The 27,387-nt window shown below is 44.6% G+C and overlaps 1 protein-coding gene across 3 annotated transcripts; it reads right to left on the reverse strand.

Moving 5' to 3' along the window:
• Positions 1-336: 336 nt before the first annotated feature.
• Positions 337-25,867, reverse strand: LOC126980461 (rapamycin-insensitive companion of mTOR-like). Of its 3 annotated transcripts, none has more exons than XM_050830384.1 (28): positions 25,712-25,867; positions 24,255-24,576; positions 22,817-22,948; positions 20,640-20,830; positions 20,115-20,346; positions 19,072-19,222; positions 18,727-18,911; positions 16,725-16,855; positions 16,289-16,572; positions 16,019-16,135; positions 15,589-15,771; positions 15,230-15,438; positions 14,793-14,882; positions 13,834-14,035; positions 13,420-13,589; positions 12,756-12,960; positions 12,172-12,415; positions 11,709-11,874; positions 9,484-9,592; positions 8,868-9,049; positions 8,183-8,500; positions 6,482-6,835; positions 5,955-6,331; positions 5,689-5,835; positions 4,981-5,115; positions 4,490-4,600; positions 4,164-4,312; positions 337-4,074 (listed from the first exon to the last, which is right to left on the reverse strand). In XM_050830384.1, the coding sequence occupies exons 1-28, from the start codon at positions 25,752-25,754 to the stop codon at positions 3,895-3,897; spliced, it is 5,319 nt and encodes a 1,772-aa protein (XP_050686341.1). In that variant the 5' UTR covers positions 25,755-25,867; the 3' UTR covers positions 337-3,894. The 3 variants fall into 3 exon arrangements, with proteins under 3 accessions (XP_050686341.1, XP_050686340.1, XP_050686343.1); XM_050830383.1 differs by having other exon boundaries at positions 15,230-15,441; XM_050830386.1 differs by lacking the exon at positions 337-4,074 and having other exon boundaries at positions 4,170-4,600; positions 15,230-15,441.
• Positions 25,868-27,387: the final 1,520 nt, after the last annotated feature.

Below are 27,387 nucleotides of genomic sequence, written 5' to 3' on the forward strand. Positions count from 1 at the left end.
CATGACCCTGGAGCATAACCCATTCTCCATGCAGACCCCGAAGGAAGGAAGTGAGGGAGGTGGCAGCAGAACATTGGAAGACCCTTCATTATCTCTCCGGCTGAACTCCTGTGTCAGCGCTGTGTCCTCGGTGCCGTCATCAGTGTCCTGGAGCAGCATAACGCAAGCAAGCAGAAATGATGTTGGCAATGCCTTCTTGATGGTATGTGAGCCTTGTGTTTGGTGAAGTAGTTTCTTAACAACCACACACATAGCCTATGCACACCACACCACACCACACCACACCCATACCCACACCCACCAGGCAAACAGTAGGGAAGAAGTTTGAACTAAATATTGCATGTAAATTCATTTTATTTTACACTGGTTGCAACAAGAACCATATTCATGTAACAACAAAGGAATGCACTGAAATAGGCTGCCAGGAGTGTGCTCAACCAGCCTCTTCTTTCTGCATTGAAAAAAATATATACTATATACATAGGGTGATTTGTGGAGAGTTGGAGGTCAGTTCCCCTCTCCCCATTCCAATTCTGACAAAAAATATAAATTCATGATTCCAGTAACTATTAAAAGAAAAACATATCAATATCATCCAGTTAAATTGAATTGAAAGCATAAATAAACATCTCATTAAATAAGCTAATGTTAGTTTTCAGTTAATTTCTCCATTAAATTTCCATAAAAGTTTTAAAGTAACAATTTTACCCAATAAAACCATATTTTAATGCAACCATAACAACAACAAAACCCAGAAAATTATTTTGTAAGTAAACACGATACATAAATTAACAAACCAAAAACCTTCCGCTCGCCCAACCCTGAGAGCCTGGCGGCTCCTCCCCTGCCCCCTTACACCCCAAGACGGCTGGACATTCCACAAAAAAATAGAGCAGTTATGAAATTATAAATGGAAATATTACTTGGAGAAAATTTGCAACATTATTAGATAATTTGTCAATTGCTAGTAATAATTATAAACTGGCCACATGAAAAAATATCTTATGCACTATAGCATCAATTCTTGTCATTCCATTGAATCTACTCCAATTTCCCTATTTTTCCCAATCTGTTCAATTCATAATTAACCCAACATCTGGTTGTGGAATGTTTGAGACTCTGACATGCCTAAATAATGCAGTGTTAAATAAGATTTCAGTTGCATACACACACACAAACACGCATGCACACACACGATCAACTGAACTTATGTAACTTGGTTGGCACAAAACTGTGGAACTAACCAGCAACACAGACACAAGGTGACCACTAGTGAAGGTTGTGTTCAGCAGGAACAGTGCACTTGATTATTTGGTCAAGCTTCAGGTACATCCCCCACTTAGTAGTTCAGACATGCACCACAAGGAGTAGCTGCCTAAGTTAGGTAAAAGGAGGCAGTAGGACCAGCAGTGTTAAATACATGTACAGTAAAAAGTTGGCTGATTTTGAAAATTACAATAAACAAGAAAAGAGACTACTGTAATAATTTAAAATAGCCTGAAATGATACAATATATTAGGTGGTGACAGTGATATTAAAATTTCCCTTACTGGGGCTGACCATTCATGTGTAGAAGCAAATGTTAGTTGATGTGAGTCTCAGACACAACAATGTATATATACACTACTCTGACCATCATCCACAGCCTGCACAAAGACATTCACAGCAATATGTTATGACACGGCCATAATTTTGCAACATCCAGAGAAATATTCAACAGTTCAATATTTAACACTAATTTTGTTTTCTGCACTTACCACAAACACAAACTACCACCCAGAATACAAGGCACAACATCATACTTTTCACACGTAGGAATTTCTTCACAAACATCACAGTCGCATCACATTTCACAAGCTGCTGGTGAAGCAATTTTCTAGTATTTGATGTATCTTGTCTTTCTCACAACCTACTTAACACAAAGTCAAAGGCCACTTCAGGGTCCTGTGTACCACTTAATGTTCTTTCACTGGATTTAAATAGCTTGCAGTTACAAAACTGAACATGTCTGAGACACTGTCATACATCACTCCAATATCAGTAATGACCTGAGTACACCATTTACAAAACTTGTAACTTGGTCCAAGGCTCGGTGTGAAGCTTAAATATCATGTGGTTTTCAAATCTGTTTCCCCAGGTTCACTGTATTTCCTCAAAAAATCTCTTACAGCATAACTATACAATATTTGCAACACTGGAATACAGAAAAGGAGAAAATGTAACACACTCAGGTGCAGTGCATAACTAGGATTCACTGGTAGTGGTAACATATTTTGGTGGCATGCTTGCAAGAGGTGTAGTTCAGAATCAAAGAGACTGATTACAAACCTCACCTCACCCTACCTTGACTTTAAAGTTTAGTTAAGGGGAAAAAGCAGATGGCAGTCATGAAAAATTTACATCAGTCATTAAGATTGAGTTAATCTGGAGTGCACTTGAGAAAGCTGGATAAAATTGAGAACAGAGGACAGTTCAGCTGTCTGTACACTATAATTTGTTAAGTCACCTAGAATGAAGCAAAAGGAAGAAAGCACAGCCTGCTTAAGACTATTGAGCTTGTAACTTATGACATTGTATAAAGGAAATGTGACTATAATCAAATTGTGCAGGGGACAAAACTAGAATTCTGGGGAAACAAGTGCCTTAGTGTAGAGAACAAAAAGGTACGTGCATTAGGGTGAGGTGCCATAAGCATGTTAGGACGAACATATAACGGGAGTTCCCAACAATACAGAAAACACTACAGTATGAGATGAGGCAGCTGATTGGGCAGTGTTAATCCCATCAAGGACACACAAGGAGCTTTCTCATGCCGGACAATATTATGTGCATTGAATACACACAGTCTTTGGTATTACCGGCAGGACTTTGAAAGACCCTACAGGTTAATTGAAGATTCTCCCAGACCCATAGATTTTGGCTACCATAATTACCTTACAATTATTTAACTCTATATCTACAGCCATAATAATAAGCATTTTACGCCTTTCTCTTTACGACTAAAGGTGATGTCGGTGGTATAAGGGCAGACTTGAGGCAAAGGGTAAAAGTCCCTGTTGCCACTCGTAGGAAGCTTACGACCATGTACCCAAAAGCTACGGCTGGAAACAATACAGAAAACAGGCCACAGAACTAGTGAGTCTAAACTAATCATATAGGAACCTGTACAGATGAGTGAAACCATTACCAGTCTATGTACAGGAAGGAGTTTGAGCATTCACCTCACAGCATGGGTTCCTAAACCTAAAAGGACGAGAGGATGTAAGAAACAGGAGTGTACATGAACTGATAAAGTGATCCAACAACACAGGACAATGTTGGAATCCTATGGGGGAATTTATAAGTGCTTAATCTACTGACTTGTTTACTCATATCAAGGTCAATGCTTAGCTGACAAATATTTTGAGAATCTATAGCATATAAGCCACTTGATTTTTGCAAACATCTTAATGCTGCCATTTTGAGCAACCAGTTCTCAAAGGTTGTTACCAATTTGATGCATCTTTATTTTGCATCACGTTTTTTATTACCTTGCCTTTCATGGTCGCTTACTCTTGTACTTGTGCATCTACACAAGTTGCAAAATTGATTTTTTTTTCTTTTAATATTCTTCCTTTGGTTCAGAAGAAACAGTATGCAGGAATTCATCCTTTTCATATTTACCTTTAAATATGAACATTTAATTGTTTCTTCTCCTGTTCCAGTTCCAGGCTGATGCTATCAAAAACATTCACAGATGCTGCCAGTTCTCTCTTCAACATCATAATCAACCAGCTGGCTAAAGTCTTCCACACTTCCTTGGTCAACAATTTGACTAATCTCTTCCACATTTCCTTGGTCAACCACTTGGCTAAACCTTTCCACACTTCCTTGGTTTAGCCCTGACAGCTGACACTAGCAATCCTCTTCTCTATCTGACTTGTCTGACAGAGAGACCTCAGCAATGTCTGCCATGGAAGGAGGCTGGAGGGAGGAACAGATCTTGGTGGATGGCAGCTCCTGCACCGCTGGGTTCATGGTCTCGCAAAGCCCCTCAAACTGATGCTTTAGAATGGCCGAAGCCTCCGCATACACCTGAAGGAAGAACACCTGTGTCAGTACTATGTCTTACTCAAGTGGTCTTGTCTGTTTCAGTGTGGCCGCTCTCCACCCACCTCTCTCACCTCTCTGAACACAAGGTCCATAAAGAGCTCCTGGATGAAGCGTCGGGCCGTGAGTCTGTAGTTGTAAGATGCAAGGACGAGGCAGATCTCTGAGTAGAGGCAGACATCCTTGAAACCTTCCGGCCACCGCTGCTTTAGTGTCAACAGTCCTGTCAGGGAAAAGCATAGCTAGAGAGGCTGAACACCTTTACTGCATATAACAAAAAGTGATCAAGTAACCACATGTGACTCCAGACTTGGGGCTTTGTAAATAACACCACTTAGGAGCAACTAATGAATGTGAGTCTACACAACATAAGGCATTTGAGGAGCTTTGGGCCACACACCTGACTCTGAAGACTTGGCAGCAATGGAAGACAGCAAGTTGGTGATGAACCGCAGCACCTCCTTCCTGAATAGGGTTTGGTTCACACGCTCCGGCCCGCCCTTGATCTCACCTGAATGACAAAGATAATTAATGAGTTACTCAATTTGTTTACCGCATTGATCAGTTTACCAGATACCGACAGTAACTGGAAGGCCTCAAGAAAACAGAGTAATCTCTTAAAGCCTTGGGATAATGTTAAGATATGTTCCATTTACTTGAATTGTTTGCTGCACCATTTAAGTTAACTGATACCCCCAGTGACATAAAGGTTTCAAGAAACATAGTAAATGCGTAATGAATAAGGATAATGTTAATATTGATTTTTTTTTCCCTTTAAAGAGTAATAAGGAGTCAGTCATATCTCAAAAGGAACAACAATATCAAGTAAAACAGGAAACCAAAACATAGTAGTTCCCTCCCCTCCTCCAGGTCCCCTCTGCCCTGCCTCACCTGTGTCCTCCCACCCCTGGCTGGTGAAGCTACCAGTGTCCGAGGCCTCTGAGGTTTCACTGATGGCCTTGACACGCTGCAGAGGGGGAGACTCCACCATCAAGGCTGTCTCAGAAGCCTCGCCCTCACCCTGGCCTGGAAACGAATATAAGGTTGTTAGCATTCACTGTTCATGAGGGGAAGGAGTTGGTGTGATAAGGGAGGGGAAATGAAGGGGAAGGTGGCATGAGTGATAGGTATAGGAGTATGTTATAAAGGTAGGGTGACAAAGTAAAGGAAATGGAGGGGAAGGTGGCAAAGGTAATGGGTATGGCGTTATGGCGGGGTGATAATGGCAGTGAAATGGAGGGGAAGGTGGCAATGGTCATGGGTATAAGGAAAGGGAAAGGGAGGTGGCAAAAGTGATGGGTATTGCCCTCACCTTAACTTGGAAATGAATATAAGGTTGTTAGTGTTCACCATTTATCACAATTGCTGTAGACCTTTGTCAATCTGAAGTTTCTCACTGTGGAGTTTAATGGATGTCATGCTCTCTAAACTTTCCAACATCTTTACACCCTGCCTCCTGAGTTTATAATCAACAATGCACAAGGGGCGTCTATTACCGTTTCTATTACTATTGCTATAAGTGGATAAGGAGATACTGAATAAATAGACATCGTCTTTTTATATTTGGTGGCATGTCTAAAGGGAGCCTGCCACACTGACCTGGACCCCTGGGTGTGGGCGGGGGCGAGGGCGGGGTGAGGGTGAAGCAGGCCAGGCAGGTGTGTGGGGTGTGCAGCTCCAGGCCGGTCCCTTCCCTCTCGTCTTTGGGGGTCTTCCCATCGCCGCCCTTCATCTTGTGGCTGCCATCTGAGTAGTGAGTAATGGAGGTGAGGACGGACTTAAGGGAATGTGATGATGGCTAAAGCTTATTACTCTCACATTTACCTTTTATGTGCTTCAAGACAGTGCAATACTAACACACTTACTTTTCCTCTTGTCTGGATCCTCCTCGGACTGTGTTTCAAGCTCCGATTCAGTGATGGCCGGGAACCTGTCCTTGCCGGGGGTGCTGTTGGCAGCAGTGGTGGCAGCAGCAGACCCTCCTCCCTCACCCTGCCCGGCTTTCTTGTCCATGGAAGCATCATAGAGCAGCAAGTCCAGGTCAAGAGGCAGAGCAAAGCCGATGTAGCACTGCCCGGCATGGTGCAGCATGGCCCCGCTTGGGTTGTAGCTGCCCAGGGCCCTGCTGCTGCTGCTGGGCCCCAAGCCGATGCCTCGCACCCCTGACCGCACAGAGGACACTTCACTGCAGCCAGAGGGAGAGCGCACCAGCCCCTGAACCTCCAGCAAGTTAGGCATCATGCTGGTGAGTGAAAAAAATCAACTTTATTATGATTCAGATTAAAATAAGTTGAGAAAAGTATGTTAAGAGAGTAATGAATGAGCTAGTAAGTCAACTGAAGGCTCTAATCAACATTCCCTGCACCACCGGCAACCATGGGGAGTAACTCACAACTGTCCACCGTGCTCATAACTGGAGGAGAGGAAGCCCTTGAGGGAGTTCCTGGTGGTCCTCTCCTCATGGGTGGACTCGGACACAACCCGGCGGTGGTTGGTGATGGAGCGCAGGGTGAAGTAACTCTGGGTGGATAGGGGCTGGCTGGTCACCACCCCAGAGCCGGGTATTACTGGGGTGGTGCTACCTCCTGTCCGATCCCCGCCATCCTCCGCAAACAGTGCCCCACTGGACCCCCTGATGGAGCCTCCCCGGCCCCCCCTCCTCAGCTCCGAGGCGCACTCCACCATGGACTGGGAGCCCAGCGTGACAAGGGATGTTCCACTGGCGATGGGACTCAGACGACACTCCCTGGAAAGTTGGTTTTCTTGCATGGACTATGAAACTTTTATATTTATAAAACTTGCAAGTGGTGAAACAAAAATAAAGAGCCAGATTTTTCAGTTTCTCTATTTTTTTTACATGATTTTTTTTTCACTCGCGTTTAAATGGTTCACGATTTTTCGTGAAAAAACTAAAAGAAAAAGAAAAATCTCTGTCATTGTGCATTCAGTTCTTTTTAAAATGGTACCTAAAACATTAAAATCAGTTAATTTGGGACTGAGAAATAGGGAAAAATGTGAGAAAACCTTTTTGAGAAAATGGCCTTTAAAGTTTGTTTGTTTTTCCTCTATTTCGAGCTCTCAGATTATTTATTGTTACTAGTACCCAAAATTACATATTCTAAGTTTGCAAACTTGTTTCTAAGCGTATTCCTGATGCATGCTAGCTCTTGGTATTGCACCTGGTCCCTCTTACAATGTAAGTAAAATATTGTTGTGTGTTTGGGTAGACAGTGGCATTCTTGACGACGTGGGTTTGAATCCACCGCTACAACCTGGGATTTTTCAATCCACCAAGTGGCATAAGACTACCCACATGCTGTCCTGAAGACCACCTATCAACCCAGACTCTAGAGGAAACCGTCCGAGTGAATCAAGAATGACCTCCGGGGGACACCATGAGCCAAGAATAGATGGAGCCACTATAAATACTTGCCTGCGCCATGACAGGTTGGGGCCGACCACCAGGCCCCTCAAGAAAGCCTACCGGCACTAACACGAAACACACGCACACAAAAGTATTATCGTTCTAAGAATGAGGGTTTCAGAATGCGCGACCTTCCTCATTGTTGCCAGGTTTCATCAACAGTTTCCAGCCTCATACCCTTCACTGACACATATTTTCTGCTTTTTCTTTTATCGTTTGGCTGGAGTCTGTGAGGGTTTTCTCTGTTCCTCCTGGACCTATCATCATACTATGCTCTGAGAGCTCCGAGCAGGCTGTCAGCTCCACATTACTCTCTCATGCCTAACTTCACTGCCAGACGTGCGATTTATTGAAAATATGCATCAGAAATATTAATAATTACGTGTAATGATATTTCACCATAAATATTGATGTAAACAAAAAACAGTTGTCATCGACATGAGTCTGAGGGTGAGCGGGACCTTTAAATTTGCCCTTTATATATAGAGATTTTTCCAAAGCCTGCCACGGGTGAACTTTCCTAGCCCACATGTACGTATCTCTCAGTGGCTTTTAACTCATTTTCCATATTTTTTCGTAAAATCACTTTGGAGTGGTATGATCTCAAGGGCTATAATAAGGTTCCATACTTCCTAAGTAAAGATCTAAAGAGCTATTGTGAGTCCTTACACCTGGGTCCTGGGAGGCTGGGGTGTGAGTGCTTCCTGCAGTTGCTCCCTCGGGTGTGCCGGCCCATCGTGGGGCAGCTCAGCAACAGAAATATCGGCAGGGTCTGAGAGGGAGTCAGAGCTGAGTGTGGTGGTGCCCCGGTGGTCGCCCATCTCCTCGTCTGAGCCTGTGGGGTCCGTCAGGGAGTGGCTGCGAGAGCTGGCCCCTCTGATGCGGCGTGCTGACTGGAGGAAGGCAGTCACGCGGTCTGTCATCCGCTCCGACGTGGCGGAGGAATTGCTGGCACGGCTGCTGGTGGACTCCCGCCTTCGCTCCGACCTGTAAGGGTTTGTTTGGCTGTTGTTCACTGCCCCTCTTCACTACAGAGCCATGGAATAAGAGTTTGTCAACCTCCATCACAGCCGCCATGTTGTGACTAAAAGAGCCACGTGAAATTCAGATTGATGCAATACAATAGTGTTTTTTGTGCTCTAGGTTATCATCAGGATCTTGAAAAAGTACCTAAAGAACAAAAAATGCTCTGCTGTTTTGGTAACAACATGGTGCCTGTGATCAAGCTGGCCAATCTCTACTATTCCATGGCTGTGGTATAAAATTGTGGATAAAAATATTGACAAAACAACCCAACGAAAACCTTTTCACAGAGCATTAAACCAGCCATGTGAGATGTAAGTGTGTAACTCACTTTCTCCGAACACTAGCGAGGAACTTGCTGAAGCGCAGCGACGACCTTTTGTGTACAGTAAGGTCATCATGGGAAGGAGGCAGCTGGGAGTCTGATGTCATCTCCTCCAACACAGGGGCACAGTCTGAGAGGCTGCGCTGGTGGCCCATAGCAGAGGGAGGCTTGGATTTGTGGGGCAAGGTCTGCACAATGAAAGACCATTACACTTAATAAAAATAGTCTCAAAAACTTGATGAGGTACAAATTAAGATAGGGAGCACAAGTTTATCCAGTCATTATATTGTCATTGGTACAAAATATGGCAAGATTCAAACTAAAGAAATTTATAACTAGGTAATAAACAGTATGCAAAACTTTTTCCCTTCATTCAAGTCTACAAAACTGTAAAGTCTTATGATGCAATCTCTCCAATAATGCCTAGAAGAATTAGACCAGAAAAAAAAGAGAATAACTGACTTAAGAAACATAAAAACATCACTTAATCAACTCTTGGAATACCCTGATTATGGAAGCTTTCAAACGACTTCCTTTTGTGCAGCCCTGAGAAGCTTGACTAATGAGGAAGAGTAGTTGCTGGAGCCTGGAGGGATGGTGTACACTGTCAAGACCTACTCACCTGACTTTTGCCTGTGGTGGGGTACGGGTCATCCAGTCCAATCCCCTCCACCAGGATTGAGCCACCATCACTGCCATCCTCGGAGTCGTCTCCCACATAAAACCCAGGCCTGGACCAGACATACAAGAGTGGTTAAAGAAGAAAAGTAATTCAGGCAAATCTGGGAGGTAGTAAGTTAGTGTGACAAAGTATGAAGCCATCACTGTCCCAGTTTACAAGGGGAAGGGCAGGAAAGGGGAATGTGGGAGCTATAGAGGTATAAGTCTCCTGAGTATACCCGGAAAGGTATATGGAAAAGTCATAATAGAGAGGGTGCAAAGACTTACAGAAGAGAAAATCAGTGAAGAACAAGGAGGCTTCAGGAAGGGAAGGGGATGTGTGGATCAGATATTTTCCTTCAGGATGGTAGTAGAAAAAATATTAGCAAAAGGAAAGAAACTATACGCTGCCTTCATGGATTTGGAAAAAGCTTGTGACAAGAGTCGATTGGATTGCATTGTGGGATGTTTTAAAGATTTATGGTGTGGGAGGAAAACTGCTTAGTGCAATAAAGTCTTTCTATGAGGATGCATCTGCATGTGTCAAAATTACTGGAGAAACAAGTGAACATTTTGAGATAAAAGTGGGCTTAAGACAAGGGTGTGTCATGTCACCATGGTTATTCAATATTTATATGGATGGTGTTATTAGAGAAATGAAGGGCAAAGTTGGAGAAGTTGGAGTAAGACTGTTCAATGAGGGAAGGAAGTGGGTACTGAATTCGATACTGTTTGCTGATGACACGGTGCTCATTGCAGAAAATGAAAGTGACCTACAAAATTAGGTCAGTGTTTTTGATAGTGTCTGTAACAGGAGAAATCTGAAAGTAAATGTCAACAGAAGCAAAGTGATGGTTTGTGAGTGAAGTAGAAGTGAGGTTGTAGATTTTGTATGCCCATATAGAGTGGGAATTGAATGTGAAATAAAATGCAAAATAATTTTGAATGGTGAAGAAATGGAGGAGGTCAATGAGTTTAAGTACCTTGGATCAGTTATGTGTAAGCATGATGGTATGGAGGGAGGTATAAGAGAAAGGGCATTGCAAGGAAGAAGGGTGGTAGGGTCTTTGGGACGAATCATGAATGACAGAAGTGTGAGCATGGAGGTAAAGAGGGATTTGAGAAATACAATAATAGTACCAACCCTCACATATGCAAGTGAAACGTGGGCCTGGAATGAAAGTCAGAGGTCTAGAGTGCAGGCAGTGGAAATGAGTTATTTGAGGAGTGCTTGTGGTGTGAGTAAAATGGATGGAATGAGTATTGAAAGTGTGTACGAACGTTTTGGAATGTGTCACGGGGGTGAAGGGAAGAAGTGTGGAGTGGTGGAAGAAGTAAAACGACAGACTTTAAAGTGGTTTGGCCACATGGAGCGAATGGAGGAGAGTAAGATGACCAGAAGGGTGTATGTGAGTGAGATAGAGGGAGGGAATACTAGAGGACAACCTCCAGTGAAATAGAGGGATAGGGTGCAAGAGTACGTTAGGGAGAGGGGGGAAAGATCTTTGAGAAACTTTGAGCAGGCAAGGAGGGAGTGTCTGGATAGAGAAAGTTGGAAGCTCTTCTGCCGTGGCCATCCCCTGGTGGGAGCTCCTAGGAGCAGGCGTCGATGAAATGAATGAATGAATGAACTACAGATCTAGTAGTTATATATTTTCAACAAAACTAGTCATCATTATACTACCTTGCAACTTTTTATTCCTAAGTCATGAAAAATTAGACTGCAAATTCTAAACTATTCTGGCCATTTATAAATTTTGAGCATCTAGTTATTTCCTTCCACAGTCTCAAGGACCAGTATGATGGAGATTGAGCACTGAGGCCATGCACAGCTTAAGCATATGCCCCCAACTTTATCTTTATTACAACCCTAATATCAGTGGTGGGATTCAAATTTTTTAAGAACAGGTTCTCTATATGAGGGGTTTACCAAAATAAGTTATAAGTAAGAGGTGTTCATGGGGGAAAAATTGAGAACCCCTGATTAAAGAAATTCCAAGAGCAGTTTCTTTCGAACCGGTGCGAACCGGCTGAATCCCATCACTGCCTAATATTAGAAGTGCACCATACGACCAGCTACCAAGGAAAGACAAAGAATAAGAGTGATTCCTGGACACTAATACTTCAAGTGAACCATTGTGACCAGCTACCATGGAAACAAAGAACAAGAGTGATTCCTGAACTCACTTGGCAAGGTCCAGGTCCTCCACCTCACTCTCCGACACATGGTGGTTGTTGGGGCTGAAGAAGGAGTCATCGGCCTGGCCTTGCACTGGCCCCCCACCCGCCCACCCCTCCATCTCCTCCACCATCTGCCACTGCTCATGGTGGTGACGCTGAACACACTCCCAGCCTGCGTGTGGACAGGATTAGTCAGCTTCATGTAAATTTTCTAAAGGTGAATGACATGTTGTAATGCAAAACAGGATAAATGGAAGCTAAAACAATGGATGTAAGTATTGATGAACTATTAACAAAAAGGTTTAAAGAACGTCTTCAACTTTACAGACAAACCATTTTTTTAACCCATAACAAATGAATCACTTCTCCTGTCCCATTACGAAAATCCTAAATGCCTTAAACTACCATTTGTTTTCAGGTGCCACCCTCTGAGGAAGCTTTCAACCCTTTTTGAGATACAAAGACTCACCATGCTTGCGGAGGAGACTGACACCCTCCTTCGTGGTGGAAACGAGGCACAGTGCATGGAAACACACGCCTCGCACCGAGTACACAGGACAGAAGGCTGCCAGGTGGGTGAGGGAGCGCAGGACCCCCTCGCAGCTCAGGAAGCCTGCCCCGTCACTACTCAGCCCTATATGGCCCATTGCCCACACTGCTACCTTTAGCTGGAAGATGTCCTGTGGGGTTGTGACTGCACCGGTCTTCACCACCTGCCAAGAAAACAAAAAACAATGAGTATCTTTATAGATGTTGGTATCATTTTAACCTTATATGACAGCAGCATTTTTATCGTGTACGTGAATTTCAGAAGCCTTTGCCAACTTGATAAAATGAAAAATTCAGCAATCATTTAATTTTCTCCAACAATACTTTAACACTACACACACATACAAAAAAAAAAAGATTCCCCACACATATATAATTACTAAAAAAAAATTAGAAGTATGGAGGTAAAGAGTGTGGCAATTTAAGGAAAAACTGGACAAATATAATGGAACCAAGACCACATGAGCTCTGGCCCCGTATACCACAACTAGTAAGCACACACACCTGCACCATGGTCTTCACTGCCTCGTGCTGCATGAGTGCCGCGAAGCCGTCCCTGTGCTGGGTGAGGGAGCCGTAGAGGTGGGGCATCAGGAACACGTCGTGCACCACATGCTTGCTGCCCGTCCGCCGCCCGTATGTCCCGTCCTCCCCGCGCTGGTGCTGCGTGATGGAGTCAGCGATGGCCAGCTGCATCATCCTCACGTACCTTGGAAATAAATGAAAATAAAATGAGCTTGAGCATGATCCTTATGCCCTAAGAAATAAATAAAAAGAGAATAAGCTTGTGCATCATTCTCACATATCTGGGATGTAAATAAAAATAGTATATTTTGATAATAGTTATGGAATATTTGTTGTCACTGAACTTTTGACACAATAACAGTGAGCTAAGATTCTCTCTGCTCCTTTACTAGTTTTATAATTTTTGCCTTGTTCTTGATATTCAGCAAGTTAAAGGGAACAATACTTATTCATATACGGTATTTGGTTTCCTTTTAATGAGTGAATGGAAGGCTTTGTATGAAAGCAAGTATAATCATGCTAATACACCTGGCAAAAGTACCCAAAGACAACACTATTTGACCCAGGCCACCTCACCATTAACCAGGTACAAGAGGATAAGCAATTAAGTACGACATATGGTCTCTTTCCTAAGGCCACTCACTTGTAGCAGTACGTTGTGGCCCACTTATCAAGCAATGTGTTGATGAAGTTGGCCTCCTGGTATGTCCTGAAGCCCCTGGGAGAGGAGATGAGCTTCACCAGTAGCAGCTGTCCCCGGTCCCCCAGGTGTAGCACTGATGGAGGAGCACACAGCACAGCCTCAAGGTACTCCTGGGAAGACACAATGCTATTAATACATCACATAAATACAAGCAGATAATAGAATACCATATGAATGTTTTTTTACAGCAAAGGAAGCAGTTCAATGGCACAAATAAACAAACAAACAATAAAGAAAGGGCCCCCTATGCACTGCTCCCTCAAAAAGAAAACAGAGTGAGTGGCCAGAAGGGAGGATCAGTAGTTGGTAGTTTTGGATGTTTATCAAAGTTTTAACAACATAATCAAACCTTACTTCATTGTCACACGCCTCGTCCAGCACGTCGAGAGCAGCGAGGGACACAAGGCGACTCTCGTCATACAGCTGCCCCACCAGGAGCTCCACACCCCACCGCGAGAAGTCCTCAGCACCGACCCTGATGAAGGCACGCAGCAGCTGGGTGCCATACAGCCGCGCCGACTCCTGGCACCCTGTCAGGATCTTGGTCAAAATGGCCCTGAGGAAAGTGAGGAAAAGGAAACACATGGTAATAAGCTTGTTCATATAATCAGCCCTCAACTGATGGTTGTTTCACTGCCACAGATTTGTCACAACTCAGTAACTCCAAAATATATAAAAAAAAAAAAAAACTCCCACATCACAAAAAAAGAAAAAAAAAATCAACGTGCGGGAAGCTGAACTATAATTTGCCCAGATGGCCTGTGCCTCCAGGTGACGTCAGATCCCCTGTGGAGCGTCCCAGCTTCTCTGTCTGCTGATTTATTAACCCCTTCACTACAGCCGGGCCAAAACCGCCCCGCGCTGTATCCAAGATTGCTGAGCACGCCAAATTTCAAATGTTGCTATTGAATATAACAAGTTTTCAGCCATAAACTCAACATAATCATCATGTATTATATATGAAAACATGCAGAATTAAATGTTGCACATAATGAAACATAAATTAATTGATGATTTTGAGATGTAAGCATAAATAAAGAGATAAAATAACTCGTATATTGGCCAAAGCGAACCAGGACGCAGTATGCATGTCCTTGGATATGGTACGGGGCGCGCTAGGACACAGTACATGCGTCCTCGTGTTGAAGGGGTTAAACACTTGAGCTGCAAACTTCAAACCCAAATCACAAGCACTGGGTGAGTTATTCAGAACTGAATGCTTATATCTATTAAATATGAAACTTTTGCCAGATGGCTGAAAGGGTTGGCAGGCATCACTATTGTCATGAATTTGCAATAATAATGATACTTACCTATTGAGCTCATTAACTGAGTAGTCAAGACAGGTAGACACCAGCTTGGCATACATGTCACTCTGAGACACAGTGACCAACTCCTGCAGCCTGTGGAGGGAGACACTGATAAAAAGCTGGACGACAACCATGTAATGTTCTTCTGCAGCAAAGGTCACACTCATGGGGTGTGCTACAATCTCCTCAATTACCTACTGCTAAAGCTGACAGGAACATCAGGGGGGGGGAGTATTTGATCATTAAAAGTGAAACTCATAGCCCATGCAGCCCCATAAGTAGGAAAATAAGGATGTTAAATGAAAGGAAAAAGAGAAGAAATTGTGCAGAAACACCCTAAACTTGCTTAGCATGAGCAACACTAAACAAGCAAGAGAGCCAACCTACATTTACAACTACCACAGCAGGCAATATGAAGCAGCACAGAAAAAGTGACTCACTGTTCAATGATGCCAGACTTCACCAGCATCTCGTGGCCCCGGTCGGAGCGCGAGAGCCTCCCCAGTGCCAGGAAGTAGTACTGCGCTGTGGTGGTATTGAGGTGGGAGGGGGACATCACCACGTCAGGGGGCGGTCGGTCACACACCACATACGACAAGTGAGTGCTGATGTCCACAAGTAACTCCTCCATGTATTTGATGCACTCGTCCTGCTTACAGACAGAAGAGGATCGAGATAATAAGACAAGAGACATGCACAATCATAAAGACTTGTAATACTTGCTATATAGATACACACTGAATCAGTTCAGTTATCTACAATGAAGCAGTTTAGAGCTGAGAGATGAATGTGCTGCTACCTCTGGGGAACCAAGGAGGAAATCACAGAAGTAGAGGAGGGTCTGGGCAAACACTGGGGCCAGGTCGTGCGTCAGGTCCACGTTGGCAAAGCGTCCAGCGCTGGGCTTGTAGAAGTGCAGCACACGCTTCACAAAGAGCCGGTAGTTGCTCTCATCCAGCCGATGCAGCGATGATGAAGGCCACTGTGAACAGCAAAAGCTTTGTTTGGATATTCCACACATCATACAGAAAAAAATATACTCAATAAAAAAGGGCAAACAAATTTTAATCATGTCCTAATGGTCAAAATTACACTTTGTATTAAGATACTGTGTTGAACTTCAATAAGCCTCAACATACCATCATTTGACACACACACACACACACACACACACACACACACTAAAGTCTCCATTAAAAGTAGCTAATGTCCTCCCATGTGGGTCTCACCCTGAGTATTGGAATGATAAGTTCCCACTTCCACAAGTGGGGATCCCGCCCACTGATGAGTACGTGTGAGTCCTTCATCGTCTGGCTGATCAGCTCATCGTGGTCCTTCCCAAGCCACTGGAAAATAAAGAGGAAATACTGGTTGGATGGCTTTTGTACTTGTCTAAATAGTGGCTAATTGTAACTGTCTAAATGTATCCTTATAATCCTTCTTTGTTTCCTCATCCTGTCGCTGATGTCACCCTCTGAGGAACTACTACCCAGCCTCACCTTGCTCAGCCTGGCACTGGCAGCCTCATTGGCCAGCTTGGGGCCAGCACCCTTGGCCTTTGGGGCAGACTGAATGATCTGTGCAAGGTAGAGGGACGTGGGGCTGTTGCTGCTAGTGCTCAGCTTGGAGCGGGACAGCATAAGCAGCGCCGTGATGGCCTGCGTGGCTCTCATGCGCTGAAGGGCGTCATTGCCGGCTGCACGCTCCAACAACAGGGGAAGGCAGTGTGACAGGGACCCACACTCCCCAGGCAGGTTTTGGTTGGCTTGATGCAGAAGCTCACCTACATGAAAGAGGTGAATTACAATACACACCTTTGCTGTAAACTGTGTTTCAAATGACTTCTATACTTCTAGGAGCATTACATCTTTAGGAAAACTGAGAAAGCCTTTCTTTATTCTTCATATCAGGCAGAAATAAGTAAAATCTCCCTACCAAGCAGCAGAGTGGTCCTGACTGACAGTTGGGCTGAGCTGGACACAATCACCTCACACAGGGCTGGGAACAGATCCACACACATCAGCGTGTAGAGCACCAAGGCCAGGTGGTTCTGGATGAGGTTTGGTCTGTGGGAGATGGAAGTGTGAGAACCAATAACCACATCATTAGACACTAGTTACTAGAGAAAACAGAGCAGGACAGAAAAAACAGCAGAATATTTACCAGCCAGCTTTTAAGGTAGTCGGTTACTACTCTCAGACATTCCCACATAACTTACATGCAGTATACAGGAACATACTTAACCCTTTCAACACGAGGACATGTATACTGCATCCTTGCGTACTCCGTATCATATCCGAGAATGCGTATACTGCGTCCTGGCTCTCTTTAGCCAGCATATGAGTTATTTCTTCCCAGATACTGTACAATAGTTTTTAGGATGTAGGTCATATATGATATGGTGTCTTATTTGACTTTCGATGTTATTATTCTCTAAGAACGTAAGTGTGTCTTGCGCACATTTGTACTTCACAGTAACAATCAATTCTAGCAGAAAATATCAAAAATAATGAGAAAGAAATGATATATGTGTATGTGTGTGGAGTTCCTCTTCCATCGAGTTGCCAAGCAGTTGACTAGGGCATTGTCTCACCACTACCTTGGCTCTGGGACGCGGACTCGTGCAGGAGCTGCGGCCTCCCCTCCTTGCCTCCCAACCATCTCACTATCTCTGTTTTCTTTCTTTCTTCCTTCCTACCTCCTCCCTGCAGTGTGTGTGTGTGTGTGTGTGAGAGAGAGAAAGAGAGAGAGAGAGAGAGAGAGAGAGAGATAGGCTGCTCTCTCTCTCTCTCTCTCTCTCTCTCTCACACACACACACACACACACATACAAGACCCACCTCCAGGAGGACGGCCTTTCAACCTCTTACTCCGTTAAATCTGTGAGTACTGCCGGTGAATCAATGGGATATTTTTTCCATGATCTTACGTCTGTGTCCTTCCCTTCCCTCTCCTCCACTTTCCTCCACAAATCTATTTCTTTATCACAACTAATGTAAGGAAATACAATTCAGCAGATACACGTCATCTACGCATAATGCAAATTTCTCTGTATATTTGTGCATTCATCTCAAAATTATCAATTAATTTATGTTTCTTTATGTGCACCATTCAATTTTTCATATTTTTATATAAGGTACATGATGATTATGTTGAGTTTATGGCTTAACCCTTTCATTGCTAAATGCTTGCAGCGAGCATTAGGCATATTTGCTGGTGGTGCCAAGCGCTCGCTGCGAGCTCCAGCCGCACTCAAATCTCCCGCGTATGAGTGTGTTCCAACACTAATTCTCACAACACAGGATTGGCAATTGAGTGGGTTCTTCACTAAATTTGGTGGAAAATCACATCAGCCCAGCGTGGCAAATCTACGGACGAGTAACTGGTGGATGTTCTTGCCCAATATAGCGGCATTTTTGCATAGCTTCACCTATCACCTGACTGATTCTTTGACCAAATAGTTGTAAATATTGCAGTTGGCAATACTCCCTTGCCAGAGTCTGAAAAAGAGATGTCCGCAGTTACCTCAATATGGCCGCACACACCGACATAAGTGTTAACATTCAACACTCCTTGAACGTGCATGTATGTTTGCAAGAGAGGCATACATAACTGACTCCTATAGATCTGGACCTCCTCTTTCCAGTGGTGGTTTTGGTTTTTAGCTGTGATTAATAGTTTTTGAGATACAGAGGTTAATAGAACCCCCCCATTGGGCTCCCCGACTGCGCCTGAGGGGATAGTCACGTCCAGACTGCGTGCAAGGAAAGGGTTAAAACTTGTTATATTCAGTGGGGCCGTTTCAAATTTGGCGTGTGCAGCCAGCCCGGATACGGGGTGGGGCGATGTTTTTGCCCGGCCGTAGTGAAAAGGTTAAGACAATGATGACAAAAATGGACTTTGATTTATGACTGTCAGTGACTTCCATGAGAACTCACCTGTACTTTGCTATGTGTGGCAAAATGGCCTTGGCCTCAGCAGCAACAAAGCTCTCGTGTAGCCGCCACAGGTCTGTGTCCGAGGCATGGAGTGTCCTGTAATTGGCCAGTGCCTCGTCATAGTCCCCCGTCCACTCCACCATCGGCACACGGAACAACTCGTACAGCAACTCGATGACAGCTTTCTGGAAAAGCCAAAATGAAACTTCAAGATAAAAAATTCTTGTTAATGAGATAATATTCTTCCCAAAACTTAAAATGTGGAAAAGAAAACAAGCTGAGTGTGTATCATTCTCCTGCAATGCCATGACTACAATAAGGTCTCTGCCTCCCTGAGTTCCTCACCCTGGTCTCCTCATGGTTAGGGTAGAGCAGAGCCACCAGGGACTTGAGGGCTGCTGTGTTGGGCTGGCACAGCGTCACAAGGCCCGGCCAGCTACGCAGACACACCAGCACTGCCAGCTTCCCTGCCTGAGTGCGCAGTTCACGCTCCTCACTGGAAGGAAAGGGGAAAATTATCACTTTATGTTTATTTTATGTTTATCCTAAAATCAAGGACATTCCCTAAATCACGGAGAATGCAACTCATAAAGAATTCATTTAACTTCTATATTTAGTAAAATTCACTTAGTACTGCCTTCAAAACCTGCTATGCATTGTTACCAAACAAACCATATGACACACTTGTGAGACCAACACTGCAATACTGCTCCAAGGTGTGGGATCCTTACACACACAGAAACAGATAGGTGGGTTAGAGCAAATCAACACCAAGGCGGCTAGGTTCATTACAAACAATTGCACTCGAACGCCTGGAATCACAACACGGATCAAACAACAGATAAACATGGAACCTCTTCACATACACAGAGTACACAGACTTACACTTATGTACAAGATCACAAACACCCACATTGACATTGATCCACACACATACTTACACAACGCAAACAGTCAACATACTCGTAACACACACATCCATAAATACCAAACATATCACACAAACACTGATGCATACAAGCGCTCATACTTTCCACACACCATACGTGACTGGAACAGCCTCCCTCGAAAGGTTTTACACTGCGGTACAATAGACTCATTTAGAAAACATATACACACACTCACTTGTCACCGCAACACACCAACACTAACAATTACACTTGATTCACTTCCCTCCCCTGCACACTCAACTCCCCCATCCCCCCAACAGCCAATACAAATATGCATGTTATGCACCTGAAAGGTGCCCTGCACATTATTAATCCAGATCCAGTTTCCTACATCAACAAATCTTAATGCAGAAAATCCCATTCTACTGTACATTTCTATTTAAGATAAACAATATTCTTCATACTGTGAACTTTCAGGAGAAGAAGCAATTCCTTCACCTTTTGCTGTAGTACTCGAGGTCATAGCTGGTGTGTTTGTAGTTGAAATCTGAGAAGGGTGCGAGGATCTGGTGCAGCTCGGAGCAGTGCGGCCGCCACTGAGGGGTGTTGACCATGAAGAGGATGGCCCCCAGCAGTGCCTCATTGATGCGCGGCATGGCACAGTCCAGGATGTTGTGCAGCACCACGCCAACGCCACCACACTCCACAAATATGCTTGTGTTCAGGATGGCTGGGGTGAAAAAACAGGAATATGTCAAATACTGATAATAAAGCCTTCTGTGGATACTGTAACATTTGTCTAAAGAGTAAACTCACTGCCATGTTTTTGCATCTACTTAAGCTTTACTATCACTGTAGTTTGCAAAAATGGCAGAGTGAAAGAATCAGTTTAGCAATGCAACATTATAATCTTGCAACACATGACTCTAGATTATCAACTTCACCATTCATGAACTCAGCTGTCCACATCACCCTGTGGCACATGACTATTGCAAACAATAAGGGACAGACATCACAACTCACCCATTTCATTTAGTGTGGCCAGAGCTGACCTGAGCAGCCTGTCCCTCTCCTTGGCCCCATCCCGTGCAATGGCCACGAGGCAGCGTGCCAGGGCCACAGGGAAGAGGTCTGGTGCCACCATGAGCAGCCGACGAGCCAACCTTAAGGCCTGCACACGCTCCACCTGGTTGTCCAGCGAGATGTCCATGCACCTGGGAACAAAGAGAATGGTAGTGGTGATGGTGGTGGTGGCGGTGGTAATGACGATAATAATAATACTGTATTCCTGCCATATAAGATGCACTTTTTTTCAAAAAAGAAGATTCAAAAAATCACCCTGCGTCTTATATGCCGATGGTTGGGTTTTGGTAGGCCTACGTGTTATTGTTACTGGTACGAAACCAACACCCAAAACACCTCCATTTGACACAAGTTCCCAAATGTCCCCAGAATGAAATATACCGTATTTTGCAGCATGTAATGCACACTTTTTTCACTCAGAAAATACCAAAAAGTTACCCCTGCTCGGTATACGCCGAAGGTACAAATTTTGATTGATTTAAATAATGAATAGTGTGATGCAATAGAAAAGGAAAGTGTGACTAAGCAGAAAAGAGGAGAACATAACCATACAGGTCACAAGAAGAAGGAGACGTGCCACACGTGGGAGCTGAGGCGCGTCGTGAACACGAAACACAACACACAACGCCCCCGAGGTGCACCAGTCACCAGTGTACCGGGTACCTTGGCGGTGATGGTTAAAGCAGCTATTACACGGGAACAATATTGATGGAGCAAGGTGCTGCCTGACATGACTGTTCGGTGATCGTGGGGCAGACTTGGGTGGATTAGTCTGGAGGTATTTCTGCTGTGCAGCGGCCCAACAGCTGACGTTTTCTGTGATACACGTTCAAAAGAACAGATATCCATGGATGACTAAAGTGTTTATTGTAAATGCATTTTTGTTTCTCATTATAAAAATAACTATATTAAAACTACATTAAAACATTGGGGAGGCGGTGGCTGAGTGGATAGCGTGACGGCGCTGCAATCAGGACGATGCGGGTTCGCACCCCACCTGGTGACACAAGCCGGGATTTTTCAGTCACTGCGGAGTGGCCTAAGACTACCCACATGCCGTCCAGAAGACCACCTATCAACCCAGACTCTAGATTCTAGGATCAAAGATGAGCTCCGGGGGGCAGCATGAGCCAATGCAAAATGGCGCCACTATAAACACTTGCCTGCACCACGACAGGCTAGGGCCGACCATCAAGCCCCATCAAGAAAGCCTACCGGCGCCATAGGCGAATACATAAAAAAACAAATAATAATAATAATAATAATAATAATAATAATAATAATAATAATATGATGGAAAAAATTAATCAACATCTATTTCTACTTGAAAGTAGGTATACGATCCCTGAGAGTCAAGATCAACGCCAAGATTGCCCATCGAACGTGGCATCCCTGTATGATAAGTTCCCTTAGTAGCTCGGCGAAAGATACCGCCTACACACTGCACAGTGAGTGAATCTACCAACCAACCCTTTTGTTTACCATTTCAAAGTACCGGGGTAAGAGCAGTGTGTAATTCTTCAACCAAGAGTGGAACACTGAACACAGAGAAGGGCACAAAGCAACATACATATCATATTCATAGTTGTAAGTAAGGTGGACGAATGTAGTACTGCAAACACATTGTTCCAGGAAAATGTGGAGTTTTTTTATTTTTTTCTAAACATATCTTGCGAAATTATAGGCGCGTCTTATACACCGGTGCGTCTGATATGGCTGGAAATACAGTATACTGTAATAATAATATTGATAATAATAATAATAATAACAATTTCTCCCTCTGGCAAATACAAAAATGGAAAATAAAAAAAATATATAAATTAAGTGTGTACAGACAGTGCTGCCCTGATGAATAAAAGAAAAATTCAGGAATGAAACCAAGCACACAAAGAAATATTAAAGTAATGAATTTCCACATGCATTATAAGCAAGGGAAAATTATAGTAGGTACTAACAACACTCAAAAGCCAAAAAATTAGATTTACTGATATGATATGACATAAATGACAGGAACAATTCAAAGACATTCCAAATATCATATAGAATGCAGTAGCCCCAAAATAATAAAAGTACTCTAGAAGTGATTATTTGAAGAGCATCAATAGAATTCCACTGACCTGATGATGAGGGGCATAACATTGACTGTGTTGAGTGCCTGTACGTCTTCCTTGGTGAAAATGAGGTAGCGAAGTAACCGCAGGCCGCCCGCACGGACCTCCTTCCCTGACTGGACTAGACAACATCGTAGCCTGCCAAGGAAACAAGAGAGATGACTTTTATTTCATTATGACACAGTATAATCAACATGATACATAAAACTAAACTGTCCAGAAAACACAAGCTTACCTCTAAAGTTCATTATAACAACCCCTTAGGTATATAAAAACAGGTATAGAGAAAAAAAGTGAAAAAGAAAGCAACTCACACTGACCAACTATTCAGGCATTCCGAGGCAACTTTTCAGACTAAAATTCAAAGTTGTGGCATTATGGTCAATTTTTTTTTCAAACATATGCCTAGAAAAAGAGCAGAAACAGTGGGAACAGAGACTCCAGGTGGTAGTGAGGCAAAGCCACAAGAGGGGTGATGAACCGCAAAGCCATAAGAGGTGATGAACCAATCACCTCACGACAGCTTAACCCTTTCAATACGTGACAGACGTCGGCGTCACAGTATGGAAAGGGTTGAGGAAATCGAAGAGGATTAATCCTCTTCTAAAGCTCTTAATCCTCTTCCATTTCCTCTTAATCCTCTTCTAAGCCTCCCAAGAGGAAATGGAAGAGGATTAAGAGGATTAGAAGAGGATTAAGAGGTTTAGTAGAGGATTATACAATCCTCTTTCATTTCCTCTTAACCCTTTCCATACTGTGACGCCGACGTCGGCATCACCGTATTGAAAGGGTTAAGGTTACGCGACTCTGCCAGCCAATCAATGGGCACGGCGGGCCTCACCGGCTCCCCCTCCCCACATCTACAAGGCAAGGCTTACTCTCCCTCCAACATACTCTCTCTTCACCAAATCGTGCATTTGTACTCCTCTTTACTCTTATTTTTTAAACTTGTTTTGTCTCTATGGCAGAGTCTTTCAAGCAATGATGAAGGCACTGCCTCACCCTCTGATGTTCGCAAAAGGGCTAGGAAGAAGAGGGAATAGGAGAAAAACTTGGTGAAAGAGAAGCGTAATCTGTGGAAAGAATATGTGTCTACATAAATGGAGAAAATCATGGCAAGAGTATCCATAAAACAACAATGATATCCCAAATTAACACAGTCACAGTAGGCTCGTTTTCTTTAGCATGTCGCTTGTCTTGCTTCCGCTCGGATTTGACACCTAACTTCAACTGCAGTTTTCTCACTTTCTTGTGCATGTCACTTGCCTGACTTCAGCAGGGAGCGCCTCATATAAACTCAAGAATAGAGATAAGAAGTAAAAGATAGCAAACCACAACCTCTGTAAATGAAAATCAAGATAAAATGAAGCTAAGCCACAAACGAATTTCTTATAGCCTAGGCAACACAACACAACACAACACAACGCAACACAGTGACACTAACAAACAAAAATATTGCTCCCGAGTAAATTCCTCTTCTCCAAAGTCTAGGGCAGGTGGTGGGGAGGAGGGAGCAGCCCGATCCTTGGTAAGTGGCACTCTCTCCTCAAGCTGCTTATTGGCCTCTTCATCTAGCGGCGACTGTTTGTTGGGGCCCAGGGCGAGGATCTCCACAATGGCCCTGACTGCTGCGTTGAGGTAACCCAGACGCCGACTCTTGGACACGCCGTTCTGCTGGCACACCACTGACAGGACCTTGCACAGCACCCCGGGCACCCCTCGCCCTGTGTCCAGCTGTATGTTCTCGTCCTCACTCTCCTGACGTCCTGTGGGAGTAAATTTTAAGAGCCTGAGTATTGTGAAGGATTTGGCTTGATGGACTAAACTATCATAAGAGGATGGGTGTTAGAGGTAGGGGGTTCACCAGAAAAGGCAGGCACCACCCAGGGATCGAACCCGAGTCCTTCCGCTTGCCGGGCGGACGTGCTACCCATTACACCACAGTCGCCTCTAGGTGACAACCCACACAACTCCCCCCTAAGGCCTCCTCCCGCAAGGCCAGTCCGGGGAATGCGTATCGCTGCTAGATCCTGGTGGTGCCTGCCTTTTCTGGTGAACCCCATACCTCTAACAATAGGTATAGAAGGTTGGGTGTGATTCTGAAGTAATATCATTTATACAGATCAACAAATACAAACCATACTGTCCCCTTAACACAAGACTATGACCCTGAACAGCCCAACCAGACCACTATTTACACAGAATCAAGCCCATTAACACTATAAATGCAATAATTAATAAACCCTGTAACCCCCCAACAGTCAACCCAAATATGCGTGTTATGCCCCTTGCACGGTGCCACGCGCATTATGTATCAAGATCAAGACCCTTAACAGCTCACCATAGCCACTAAATACATAGAAACATGCCCATAACAACATAAACACGGTAACTAAGGCCCAAACTACCTCCAACTAGCCAGGTGGATCAATCAACCAAATGAAGACAGGTGAACGCCCCCTTACCACTCTGAACCCACCAACACCGGACTATGACCCTTAGCAGTACAACCCAACTATTTAATACACACACTCTGCCCCATTAAGTACATAAGGGCGATAAATCAGACCCTGTGTAGTGTAGCATCATAAAAGACACTATTCAAAAAGGTCCCATATTCAAGATTGAATGACTACTATTGCAGGCCTTCGACGCCGGACTGTGACCATTAGCAACCCACTTAAGCCATTAAATACACGTATCCCACCCCATTGAACAACCTAAACACAATATTAATAAATCCAGTGTTGAGTGTCATCATAGAGGAATATTAAAAAATCGGTTCCATATTCTAGGATAAAAGACCACTAATAAAACCCTTCGACGCCCTTTCACTGGTGTTCCCTTGATGCCCTTGGTCTCATAAGTGTCTAAGTGCTGTATTAAGGCCCCGTCACTCACTCCTGAGGGAGCGGCCAGAACGGAACGCTCGGGCCTGGTACATGGTGTTGTGGGTGTCGCCATTACTACGCGAGGCCTCGAGGAAGTGTTGCCAGACCGGGGAGAAATACTACAGCACCCGCCATGTAATGTGTGATTCTCAAATATTTGTGGTTGTCTTTTTAGGTCCATTTCCACGGGGCCACTATAGGCAGAGCTGCTCAGCATCGCTACCGCTGTTATATAATGGAGACGAATGGAGGCAATTTCACACGCAGCCACGATCACTATAAAAGAAGCGCATGGATTTGAGTGGTTGCCTATCTTCTCCCCCGATGGCGACCACCAAAAGATCGAATCGCTGCTCGTCACGATATATCATTACCACTCAATGCAAGCTGCAGCCACGCGCGCTACTTTTTTTTAGCAGCGAGTGCGTGGTGCGACTGCAAATGTAGGCAGGGTCCAGATAATACTTTCTTTCTCTGGATCCTGGATGTAGGCTACCTCTGCTAATTAACGACCGATTCAATATTAAGAGGGCTACAGAGAATAAGCACGCTGCTCAGAGGTCCCGCGTCTGAAAGGGGCACCTTAATTAGCAACGCTTTTCAGCAGCGCTGCTGAAATTGAGTCGGGCGTTAGTAGCGCCACCGACGCGCGTTAACAGCGCCACCGACGCGCGTTTACAGCGCCACTGACGCTCGTTAGCAGCGCCACTGACGCTCGTTAGCAGCGCCACCGACGCGCGTTTACAGCGCCACTGACGCACGTTAACACCGCCACCGACGCTTGTTAACAGCGCCACCGACGCGCGTTAACAGCGCCACCGACGCGCGTTTACAGCGCCACTGACGCTCGTTAGCAGCGCCACTGACGCGCGTTAACAGCGCCACCGACGCTCGTTAGCAGCGCCACTGACGCGCGTTAACAGCGCCACCGACGCTCGTTAGCAGCGCCACTGACGCGCGTTAACAGCGCCACTGACGCGCGTTAACAGCGCCACTGACGCTCGTTAGCAGCGCCACTGACGCGCGTTAACAGCGCCACCGACGCTCGTTAGCAGCGCCACCGACGCGCGTTTACAGCGCCACTGACGCACGTTAACACCGCCACCGACGCTTGTTAACAGCGCCACCGACGCGCGTTAACAGCGCCACCGACGCGCGTTAACAGCGCCACCGACGCTCGTTAACAGCGCCACCGACGCGCGTTTACAGCGCCACTGACGCGCGTTAACAGCGCCACCGACGCGCGTTAACAGCGCCACTGACGCGCGTTAACAGCGCCACCGACGCTCGTTAGCAGCGCCACTGACGTATACGTGCGTGCGTCTAGGCGTTCGAGTGTAATTAATTGTTTGCAATGAACTTATATCCGCCTTATAATTGGTGTTGATTTGTTCTAACCTATCAATGTTTCTGTTTAAGGATCCCACACCGTGGAGCAGAATTCAAGTGTAGATCTCACAAGTACGTAATAAGCTATATATGTGTTTAATGTCAGGTGTGCAGTTATGTAAATTCCTCCTCAGCACTACGTACGTGAGGTACGTATAGTAACGTGGCCGTACGTATATATCCATAAATAATAAACATATCACACTTAACACTGACGCATACATGCAAGCACTCATACTTTCCACGCACCATACGTGACTGGAACAGCCTCCCTCATCAGATTTTAGACTGCGGTAA

The sequence above is a fragment of the Eriocheir sinensis genome, chromosome 44 (genome assembly GCF_024679095.1).
Source record: "Eriocheir sinensis breed Jianghai 21 chromosome 44, ASM2467909v1, whole genome shotgun sequence".
Taxonomy (NCBI): domain Eukaryota; kingdom Metazoa; phylum Arthropoda; class Malacostraca; order Decapoda; family Varunidae; genus Eriocheir; species Eriocheir sinensis.

Coding starts and splice junctions, on each gene's coding strand:
- LOC126980461 (XM_050830383.1), bottom strand. CDS start 25,754: ATGTACCAGGCCCGAGCGTTCCGTTCTGGCCGCTCCCTCAGGA. Junction 5,116..5,688: donor GCCCACACCCAGGGGTCCAG/GTCAGTGTGGCA, acceptor ATTCGTTTCCAG/GCCAGGGTGAGGGCGAGGCT. Junction 4,601..4,980: donor CCAGGGGTGGGAGGACACAG/GTGAGGCAGGGC, acceptor TTTGTCATTCAG/GTGAGATCAAGGGCGGGCCG.